Source organism: Paralichthys olivaceus, chromosome 11 (assembly GCF_024713975.1).
Source record: "Paralichthys olivaceus isolate ysfri-2021 chromosome 11, ASM2471397v2, whole genome shotgun sequence".
In the NCBI taxonomy this organism is placed as follows: Eukaryota; Metazoa; Chordata; class Actinopteri; order Pleuronectiformes; family Paralichthyidae; genus Paralichthys; species Paralichthys olivaceus.
Window position 1 is genome coordinate 10,181,960 of NC_091103.1, and position 11,740 is coordinate 10,193,699.

General features: G+C 40.9%; 1 protein-coding gene across 3 annotated transcripts in view; it reads left to right on the top strand.

Moving 5' to 3' along the window:
- Positions 1 to 11,740, top strand: part of lekr1 (Leucine-, glutamate- and lysine-rich protein 1) — a 69,014-nt gene extending 57,274 nt beyond the window's left edge. For all 3 annotated transcript variants that reach the window (XM_069534138.1, XM_069534139.1, XM_069534137.1), the window contains 4 exons: positions 512 to 587; positions 3,686 to 3,850; positions 5,129 to 5,341; positions 10,171 to 11,740. In XM_069534138.1, the coding sequence (XP_069390239.1) occupies positions 512 to 587; positions 3,686 to 3,850; positions 5,129 to 5,341; positions 10,171 to 10,641 (925 nt within the window). In that variant the 3' untranslated portion in view covers positions 10,642 to 11,740. The remainder of the gene's footprint in view (positions 1 to 511; positions 588 to 3,685; positions 3,851 to 5,128; positions 5,342 to 10,170) is intronic.

An 11,740-nucleotide genomic window follows, 5' to 3' on the forward strand; every position in this document is an offset into this window, starting at 1 on the left:
AAAATTTCATATCTGTCTGTGTCACTGCTGCATTTTTGTGTGTTTCTCTGATTTTGAATTTGGCATCAGAATATAGTGATGGTTTTTTTCTGCATTTCCTCTCATCCTGTGCTTGGGTCCCTTCGTTTACTCCAGAAGCCAAAGCAGCCAGTGACTGCAAATGCTAGTTGGTCTCATATGGACCAATCTTAAGGCATTTACAGAAGAGAGCTTATGATTTTAGAGACAGATGGAGGAGTGTTTGCCTCTGCTGTAAAGGAAAGGAGTGACTTATTCAGCCCGAGGGCAGTTGCTTTTTAAACATGGTTTCAGATCCTGCTGTTGACACGATGCTCCGTTTATCTTCCCACTACACAGGGGAAGTTTGATGTTGTCAGATTTATTAAGATAAAGAGATAAACATTGAAGTTTGGGGCACAGCACATTATTTTCATTACAAAACAGATCCGAATGAATGAATGCTTCAGTGTTTGCGCCCCTAGTATTCACAAAGGTTCCCTTGTGTTTACAGAGACATATTGATAGACTCCCATAGCAGAGCCCTGGAAAAGATGGAGGACGACTGCAGGCAGCAACTGGCTTCAGAGGTAATTCTTCACCAATATTAACGTGAACATTATTACCACTAATCAGAATATAACTGGTAATAACAACAATAAAAACCTCTGAGTATGCCCCCAAGCTGATCAGTTTATACTATTAACAGGTTGCTTGATCTATTCCAACGCTTTATTTACCAAGATTATGCAAAGACTACTAAAAGTATCCACGAACTTGGTGGAAGGATGCAACATGCGCCAAGAAAGAACCTTTAACATAGAGAGATTGACATAATTATACATGATGAAAATATCATTTTAGGGGACTGATATCTATGAATGTGTGCAATCTGTTGACTCTTGATTGATTTCAAGGGGAATGTTGGGCCGTGGTGGAGGTTTTAAATAAATGTCCCACGTATTTAAATTCCAGACTTCTTTTGATTTTGTCCAGCATTACAGCATTGATACTTTACAGCTAAATTATAAAGAAAGATATTCCGACAAGTATAATTAAATAAATACTGGCCCAGACTCTTCTTCAGTGAAGGACTTGGATTGGCTACAAAAAAACATAACCAGCTATCTTAATAATTAACCTAAAGTCTTATCAGCATCATCTGCTGGCTTTCTGCTATACAGTCTGTAGACGTCATGCTTTAATTATGCATAATGAACTCAAACAAATCAAAACACCACTCAAGCTAAGTGACTGTGGGGTATCGGTTTACGATGTTTAGTTCCAGTGTGTTGATGTAAACAGACTCGTAGGACAGAATCCAAACCATTGTCATAGTTCAGAGGAGTTTAACTGGGAGGATCCCGACTCACACAATGTGGATAAGATTATGAGGCTCCAAAACCACCAGTTTACAGTTTACAGTTAACAGCAGATAAACTAAATACACACACAGACACACACACAGTCAGAAAACCAAGCTGTCTTTTATGAGTCAGTGTGGTACTGTCTCTGACTGTCTGGCGACAAGAGTCACATGGATTTTGTTTCAACAGAAAGATTTCAACAGAAAAATAATTCGAATGAAATCACTTTTGTCTCATTCTTTATTGTTTTGTTTGTGCTGACGAGGAAGTGATGATATGAATGTTTGCTGCCATGACGGAGATCAGCACCCACGACACTGTAAATGTCTGTGTCAGTCCGATATGGCGAAAATAAATATAATTCAATATCGTAATGAATGAAGAATCAAACGGCAACCGTCCCCAGTTTATCTGAGGACTTAGAAGAACACACGTTCAACTCGGTCCACAGACTAAAGACACACTGTGCCGCCCCCACTGGCTTCTACAGTACAGTATTGAACGTATTGCTTGTACAAATCACACAAAACCGGGACGGCACTTTCTCCACCAATTTACAATACAAATGCCGTGTGAAGCCGATCGGATGAACGGTTCTTGTTCCAGGTACGTTTGTGGAATTAGATGATACTTAAGAAATAAGACTACTCTGTCTTCAAGTATTTTCAGTTGATGTACCCTCAATAATTAATTGAGGTTTTTTAAATTATGCACACTACAGTGTCATGAATCTGTGATACTAGTAGGCACAAGCTATCACTACAGTATATAACTCTAAAGCTGAGCATAAAACCTGTCTACTTCAGTTCTGTTTGAGCATTGTGTTTTTATGTGACATGCACTTGATCTTAACCACTGACCCAGTTCTGCAAAAACACATTTAACTTTAACCCTATTTACATGATTTATCTCACAAACCCACCGTGTCATCAAGCATTTTTGTCACTCTACTCTATTCTAGTATATTCCGGGTCCAAACAAGTACCAAACATGCTGTAATATACTCACAGTACATGCTGTATGACAGATGAGCACACACAATAAAGCAAGTACTACAGACTGATGTATGCACTGGGACGTTTTCCAGACACACATCCATACAGGTTATTGTTCAGGCTGGGCTTCCTGACTCATACACATAGAAAGGAAGTGGTCACTCTCATACACTTTTCAAATATAAATGGCAGCTGTGTTCGTACACACACACGCACCATCCAAGCTCCTCACGCGTACATTCATGCTGCGAAGAGGAAGTTGTGTTTTCTCTCATTTGAACCAACGCACGCAATCTTAGTCTCATACAGTGCCTCCATACAGTGACACCAAACCCCCACAAACAGGCACAAATACACACATTTTCACACGCCATTCTGTTTTTTTTCCTCTGACACCCACACCCATTATTTCTCTTTTTCTACACTTGCATGCATAAATGCACAAACACACAGAAGCACAGAGATAAACACATACACAGCCACAATCATCCCAGCCCATGGCACTAACTGTCAGTTTGTCGGATGTGTTTTGCTAGTGGAAAGAAAACAAGGTGGCCCTGGCCAAGCCTGAATAAAAGTATGTCACAAGCAGCCTCAATCTTATAAGAGACAACACTGGTGATTTATTTACCCAACAATTCGATTTTTGACCGCCAGAGTGTGATGACAAGTCCAGTCGCACCGCTGTCATTGTCCTACTCTGATAAAGCGTCACATAAACAACTCATATATCATTAAGAGTGTTAAGGCTTTTGTTTGTATTTGGAGCTCACACCAACAATGACATGCAACACAGAACATTAACACATTTGTCAAATGTGAGCAGGACAGCATTTCTTCTGAGATAAAATTTGTTTGCAGAGGCACTGATGTGTTTTATAAGGGAAAGAGAGCAATGCTGAATCTACGGAACAGGTTTTCATTGTTGACATTTTCAGGCCGTATGAGTGTTTTGTATCAGGAGGTTTGAAACACTGCTGCTGTCTCCTCCTGTGTTTCTCAGCACTTCATGTTACACAAACCTTTGTGACCTTCCTCCTTCCTGTTTATATCATGAAGAAATCAGCACCTCACTTCTTTTAGGATTCAAAATTAGAGACAGACCTTAGATTGTGCGCCTGACTGAACTTCTGCTTTGAGTTTACAAACCATATAAACAAAAATGTTTCTGATGATGAAAAGTGTAATTTTTATTGCTTTATTCTCAAGGACAAAGACTCTGTGTTTAAAAAGCAAGACTATACGCGTGTGATTACATTGTCAGTATTGTGTGTGAGAATGAATGCACATGTTAATGTATCTTTTTCTTCATATTTTATTCTGTAGCTGGTAGCTACCCTGGAAGAGCAGAGAACCCAGAGTGCATTGCAGCTGAGGGAGCAGATGGAGGAGTTTCGCAGGGAGGTGGAGCTGGAGCTGACCATCGACAGGGAGAAGAACCAACTGCTACTTCTCCATTACCAACGAGACAGCACGCAGCTTCAGCAGAAGGTCCGTACCTGTTAGTATAGTCATTTTATTTGTCTGTCACACTTCCAAGTTCTCTATAGCTACTTCAGGAAATGCACTGAACTCCAGACATTTTCCTGAAATTATCTGGAGGGGCTGAATGTGAGAACGCATTATCCGAATAAGTCATCTGTGACATTTTCCAGTACCTTTCCTGTCAGCCTCCGAGTAAAATGTCCAGAAAATGTCTGGGTTAGCCAATTTCAGAAAACTTGCATTGAGCGAATGGGTGTGTTGATGAAGTTTTAAAAAAATAACAGACACAGAACTGGAAGAATACAAATATCTCAATATGAAAAAAAGGTGCCAGACTCATAGAAGAGGCAGATAAAGATGGTTTTTGGCGATAAGGGCTGATGCCGTTGTCGATGTTCTGCAAGTGATTTCCAGTGATGTCCTTCCGCCTGCCTCCTCTACCCAGGCACAACCCTTCCCCTGAATGTCCCGGAAATGTTCCACTTGTTGTGAACGTGTCTGACCAGCACAATGTCCTGCTGCCTTTTTTGAGAACATTTTCCGGAGTTTATGTCTGAACACAACTTATCTCTTAACCTGTCCATCATCTCTCTGTGATGATGAGTTTAGTTTCTGTGTGTAATACTTGTCTGATTAGTCTGCATTCGTGTCTTTATTTTCCCAAGCTGAAAAGAAACACATGCCTGCAGACAGTGCGGATGATGCTATGGTTTGTCTCTGTTTGTATTGAGGTCATAAAGAAGGAAGTTAGACGGAGAGAAGTTGACTTAAGATCCAGACAGTAGGGATGAGACAACAGAAAATAATGACGCATTAGGTGAAAAGGTTTCCTGCTGGTATCCACACCCTGAAATATATATCCACCCACAGTATAATCGTTAACGACATGAGTAACAGCCAAAACACAAGAACATATCAACAGACTTCACAAGGGTTTGGGATGGTTAATGAATTTCCACACAATTGAGATTCATTCTCAGAGTTTGGCACTGCATGACTACCGCAGGGTTTCTGTATGAAATGTAGATGAGGTAACAGGAAACATGTTACAAACCGAATATGATGCAGACTTCAGGTCTGAGCAATTTTGCAAAATTCACTGTAAAAATAGAAAGTCATAAAGCATAATTCCTGGTGGTATTTAGGATATTGCGACTTTAGGAATTAATACATTTATGAAAGTTTCAAAACATTTCACAGCTTTGGAAAAACACATAAATAGTTCCATTATTAAATCAAATGTGTAAACATCCAGAAATGTTTTCTTCTGTTCTTCTTCTCCAGTTGAAGCAGAGAGAGCAGGAGCTGGGAGGATTAAAAGAGGAGCTGCAGCAAGAGAGGAGAAGCAGGGAGGAGGAGAGGAGGACACAAGATGAACAGAGGAGGAGGAGAGACAAGGAGATACATCAGCAGCTTCAGCTCTCTCAACAGCAGGAGGCGCTACAGCTGAGTGAACTTAAACTGACAAATAAGAGGAATGCTGAACTACTGGAAGAGGTGTGTGTGCATGTATGTGTGTGTGTGTCTAGTTTGTCCTAACCAGAATCAGAAAGACAGAGAACTTTGTCACTGTGAAAGATGGAACAGGGAGAGATTTGCATTTGCTTCACATATTCTACTGGTGTGTTTCCGTGCCAGCGCTATTCAAGCAGAGCTGGATTAAATTTAGTAGTTGTGTGTTTGTGTTTGTGTGAGTGTGGTCGCTGCAGATGGAAGCGAGTGAGCAAGTTTGAGATGGAGAGAAAAGGGGAGAGAGACACAAGAGAGACAGAGTTCATATTTGGTTTGGCAGCAGAGTGGTAGATTTCTGTGGCCGCACCATGCAAATGGAGATGAATTAAAGTGTGAACAAAATGTGAAAAGAAGGAGGCAGTGCACAGAGAAGCAGGATGGAGTGTACATTTGAAGAGACTGGAGGAAGGAAGCAATGGAAAGGAGGCTCAGTGTGTGCATGTGTGTGTGTGGGAGTCAATGAAATAGAGTATGGATGCAAATTTTTCTGAGCAAGACTAAAATTGGAGCAGGAAGGGCAGCATCACAGTGATGAGTGACTTTACCAATGAATGTGAATAAATGAATGTGTATTACTTAATGAGGTATTATATGTTTTATATTATATTTAATTATATATGCGTTTTATAGATGCGATTATTGCAGCAAGTTGAAACCTGAAATGTTTTATTTGATAAATTCGATATTTTGAGTGAAATATGCTGTCAACGCCATGGCTGAGTATTTCCATCCGAACACTGTGAACAAAAAATGTGAAAAATAAATTCTGTTCTGACCCAGAACAAAATTAGTTTTAATTTCAGTCGTGTTTCAGTCATGTTTCTTAATTGTTACTCTAATAGTCGTTTGTCTTTTAGCTCAATTTTGTTCTCCACCAAATGCGTTGCTGTTTAGCTGCCAGTTGCTCCAAAGCTAGATAGGAAGCAAACAATGTTTATGTCACTTTTCATATTACAATAAGTTATTTGATCTGTGTTCATTGTTGCAGCTTTAAATTGTAAAAATCATTTGTCAAAAAACACAGGTTTGAGAGAAACATGTTCATTTGCAAGTGGCAGACAGTAAAACATCTGTTGAAAGTTCAAACAGAAAAAACACAACATGCCTCCATACTGCTCGTGTGGTGTCATCCAAGTGTCCGCAAGCTACAACATTCAAATTTGCTTCGGACGTAGTGTGTCCGAGGGTCCGTGAATGCACCTCGTAGGAAGATATCAGCGGACAGTTTAGCTTGATTTAAAATATTAATTTTAAATCTGAAATCTTGGGGGAGGTGGATGTTTTGTCAATACACAAGTCAATCAGTACAACAGCAAAGTCAACTCGACCGAGATGAGAGATGAGAATAATTCAGAGGCTAGAAAAGGTCACTGAGTCACATCATTGCCTACCATCTTCTTCACATCACTCAATCACCTCCTCTTCCTCCTCCTCCTCCTCCCCCTCCCTCTCTCTTATCCAGCCCAGTGTTGTACCACTGCGGTCAGACAGGCCTCCCTTTTTGTCCACACTCTGTCTCTTTAACCGCCTCAGAGTATCTGTCCAGGAAGGTTCGACCAGTTCAAGGTGCCCTGATGCCAATTTCACAGCTGACATGCTCTTTTATGTCATTCATGGACCTTCAACATGGCACCCCCCTCCCCCACCGCTCTTCACCGTCTTTTCTTTTTCAACTCATTTAAAGAGGTCATTTTCTTTACTGTGCTGCGTCTGTAGTTTGAGAGGAGATTAATCAGTATAATCCCTTTAGATTATCTTTCTTTCTTTCTTGTTCTTCATTTCTGTCTCTTACTATCTCTTCTTATCTAATTCATTCTCTTCTTTATAAAAGTTTTATTGATTTGTGTGTGTGTGTGTTGGTCTGAGATAATCGGGTTTTGATCATGACCTTGTGATAACGCTCTGTTGCCAGGATACTGTTGCAGCATTAAATAATTTCCAGTTAGGTTTCAGGACGACAAAGCAACAATAAAATCAAGTCAAAAATGGAAACTGAGAAAATATTTTGTTCTTGAGATATATGTTAAAAACATTTTTTAATTTTTAATTTTTTTTCTGCAGTGTCTCCCAACATTACCTTCAAATGGTAATCTTATATCAGGTGTATCTAAAGCCAAAATACTTTGTGGAGATTAACTTGGAGATTATTGAACACACACACACAATGAATCCAATGAATGGTAGTGCCCCATTCATTCTGAATGTCTCCCTGAGTGCTTTTTTGTTTTTTTCTCTCTGCCCCATCCAAAATCTTTCTCGCTGTCTCTCGTCCTTTATGTTCTCTCCTTGTCTGTCCCTCCCTCTCTCCTTATCTCTGTTGCTTTTTTCCCCTCTCCCTGTCTCGTCTTGACTCCCTCCCCCTTCTTCCCTCACTCTCTGGCTTTGTTGCAGATGAAGCGGGACAAGAGGAAAAGGTCACTGCGTCTGGGGGAAAAGACGCCTGACCTTTAACCTCCTGCTAAGCTCTGAGGTCGCACAATGCACACAACACTCACACAAGGTCATATATTAATGCTAGTGTGTGTGTGTGTGTGTGTGTGTGTGTTCCTTTCATTTTGCTCTGCTGCGTCCCTTTAAATGCAAGTCTATAAGCATCTCTACATACATGCACTGTATGTTAATTCAAGTTTGGACATGTGCATATAGTTTCTATGTGTGTGTGTGTTGCCAGTTGACTGTGGTTTACAGTGTTAGACTAAAAGTAGGGCCTGTGTACGTCTGCGTGTGACTTCCATCTTATAGCCCTGTAATCCTGCTCTCACTAGGAGCCCCTAATGATGACTGTTTCTCTCACGACAACGCACACATGCACAAACACATACACAGAGACTCACATAGGATCTAACACATGCCTGCATAAAAACTGGCAGGAAGGAGACTCCCTCTCCAAGTCTTTCCTACACACTCATATAGAATGTAAATTGGCCAAACACATGGGCAACACACACACACACACACACACACAATAATTGCATACAATGGCATGAGGCGTGACACACTCCACATGGAATGGATGGCGTATAGGCCCCTATTAAAACATACAGATGTTTTGACAATTACAGACGCACATAAGGAAAACCATACACAAATCATAACTGAAAAAAGCAAGAGCACATGTGCTGTATGTCGTAAATTACTGGGGATTTCTCTCAAACATACACACACCCACAAGTCAAGTGGTAACAATGTGCATGCAGTTTTTTAGAACCTGGCAGTAGTGAGATCAATGTACACACACAACCTTCCAAAACACAACTCACATTAAGGAAACATGGTTGTGGGTCCTCCCTGAGCGTATAATCATTCTACATGCCAGTGAACAGAGACTCATGTCAGACAAGGAGCAAATTACTGATGAAACAGATGCCTTCATTAGTCTGGCTAGTTAAAAAAAGGTGTGTATTTAAGTTGCTTTTATCCGTCTCATAGCATTTGATTTCATTTTGTTTTATGCTGGTCTTTGTTATTTTTATTTTTTTGTATTTTGCATTGTGTCTTCTTTTATTCTACCGCACTTAATTTAACTGCGGTTGTTTCTAAATGTGCTATATCAATAAACTTGATTGTTGGAAGCTGACTAATCGTCACAGACTGTTCCGTGTTTAATCAGCTTTGTCTAACAAACAACATCTTCTGACAACAAGTGGATCAACCATTCACAGTCACATTCAACATCTTATACCTAAGCTGCATGTCTTTGGGAAGAACCCACAGTACTCGTAGAAAACCCACACAGAATGAGACAGATCATGGAAACTCCACAAAGAAAGACCCCGGCCGAAATGGGATTCGAACCAGGAACCTTCTTATCTTACAAATGAGACGTTACATTGATTGAGAATAAAACACGACAATTATCAATTCAACTTTCTCAGTTTTGCTGCTAAGTTAAATGCATTTTTCCAATCTGCCTCTCTTCTCTATAAATATGATAGAATTAGAATGCAGTGAAGCCCTTATTGAAGCTGAACACTCTGAATCTGTCAGAATCTTTTATAAAGCTTAATAAAGTTAAATTCTAGTTTTTGAATTTGTCATCCAAACATTTGGGGATGCATACAACATATGTGTGTTATCAAACAGCACATGGTTGTAATAACGTCAACCGTGCAAAAGGCATGTGTTTGTAATTAAATGAGCCAGTGAGCAGTATTTATGGCTGTGCGCCATATTAGTAGAACATGGATGAGAAGTCATGAAAAAGCTATGAAGGGCCTTAGTGAGAGGAGTTATTTATTTTTAATTCTGGATTGGTTCTGATTACTTTAATTAAACTTGATTTAGTGGAATAGGTTTTATTTCTCAGGTGGCTTGAAGATAAACTAACTGTTCTCCCACGGTCAAGTCTGATCAAAACTGTTTCATGTCAAACTGCAGATGTACCTTATGTTTAGCGCTCAGTTTGAATTGTTAGCTTCATGTATTCATTCTTGATTTTTACACCTTTTTTCATGATACAGTGCTGGCAATGTTATAAATAGTGGATCGTGGTGACTGTGTTGGCTTAAACAGGGGTTGCTGGTGTGTGTGTGTCTTCAGTGTTTCTATCTACTTCAACCCCGACTGTCTGTCATCCTCTTCCTTATAAGTTGTATTGATCTGTTGGTGTATGTTTGTGTGTGTGCGCTCGTGCACTTGTACATGTATGTTTGTGAGCCCAGACCTTAGGGTTATAATTAGATTTTGGTGAGGGCAAGGAACCAGGGAATGCTTTGTTTCAATGAGTGCCCTGACCAGGATGGAAGTACGAGGTGTGTTTGCAACAAAAGAGAAGTTTAATGTATTTCTTCTCTTTCTCCTCGTACTCCCTCCAGGTGACATTACTCCAAGAGACAGTGAGGAGGGAGTGTCAGGAGAGGGAAGAGCTGACTGCTGCTCTGTCTACAGCTCAGGTGGAGCTCCTTGGTCTGCGCTCCCCTGCGTCCCATCAGGCCTCCACCAGGTCTCCTCCAAACCCCACAGAGAGACACGCACCCCCAGGGAACAAGCATTTCCACCTCCAGAGTCAAGCTCGGGTTCCTCTTACCCGCTCTTCGACCTCCCCAAACACACTCCGACCCTCCCCTGCCCGCACAGACAAAGGCAGAGGCAGCACAGATGGAGGAGGACCAGGGAAGAGTGTGGAGGTCTGGAATGGTGGTGGGTTGTCAGGTGAAGAGAAACAGCAAGAGGGGACACTACCCCGACTGAAAGCAAGCAGCACAGTGAGTGAAGGCAAGAGTAAGGTGACTTTAGTGATGTGGAGGAAGGAGAGACTGGAACAAGCAAAAAAATCAGCAGAATAAACATTATTTTAGGGTTGTTTTCAAAATAGTATTTTAGTGTTAATTGTGTTATTTATCTTTTATATATAATATATGTTTTTCGACAAATGTCCCTCTAGTTGCCGTACTCTAAAAGTGCATATACATATGTGCGCATTGGCACACACTTGATACAACAGGCACAACTGCTGAGCCCTGTTCGTACAACCAGCAAACTCCCAGGACGCAGACTCTCCGACAGACATGCACTTGTTTTCTCACAACCCACCTCACGCAGTCTCACTGGCACGCACAGGATTTCACAGACAAACACCCGAGCACGCACAAAGTATATACGCACACAGACATGAACACACAGACACATGCAAACACACAGTCTGTCACAAGGGCAGCGCTGAAGGAGCATGACAGCATGTCCCTTGCCACCCATGGACACAAACAAAAGGCAGGCAAACACAAAAGAAACTGTAAGGCTGCAAGTGCACCCCCCTGAAACACACACACACACATAGACACACAACAATTACCCAGCCCTCTCCCCTCAGACATTGTGTGTTATTGACATCATTCACTCCGTGCAAGGTCTTTCCATCCCTCCCTCTTCCTCTCCCTCAACATTTGGGATGAATTGGCATGATGGGAGAAAAGCGTGAAGAGTGTGTGAGAGTGTGTGTGTGTGACATGTTACTGATTTCCCCACTTACTGGCACACATGGAAAGCTTTTGGTTTAACTTCCTCTCTTCTAATCCGCCTGCAAACAATGCCCTTCCTTCATGCTGTAAAAGTTGGAGGTAATGATTTTATTCCGCCAAAGTTTTCTGTTTGCCAAAACACACACATATGGTTTATCTGCTGCAAACCTCCGTCTGTGGGGAGAGGACATGCCGTAATGCAGAACAATGAACATTATGTGCCATTGAAACCTAATTTTCTACCTCCTCTGTTTTTGCCAGATGGGGAAATGAGAAGTTTTCCATCACACATAAACTAATTTGTGTTTTTGTCTTAACTTGCTTGGCTGATAAAGCAGTTAATTGAGCTTTTAAAATTTCATTAATAACGTTTGTTGCATAACATTTACACAATTTTTGAATAAATCTTAATTACTCCAGAAAAATC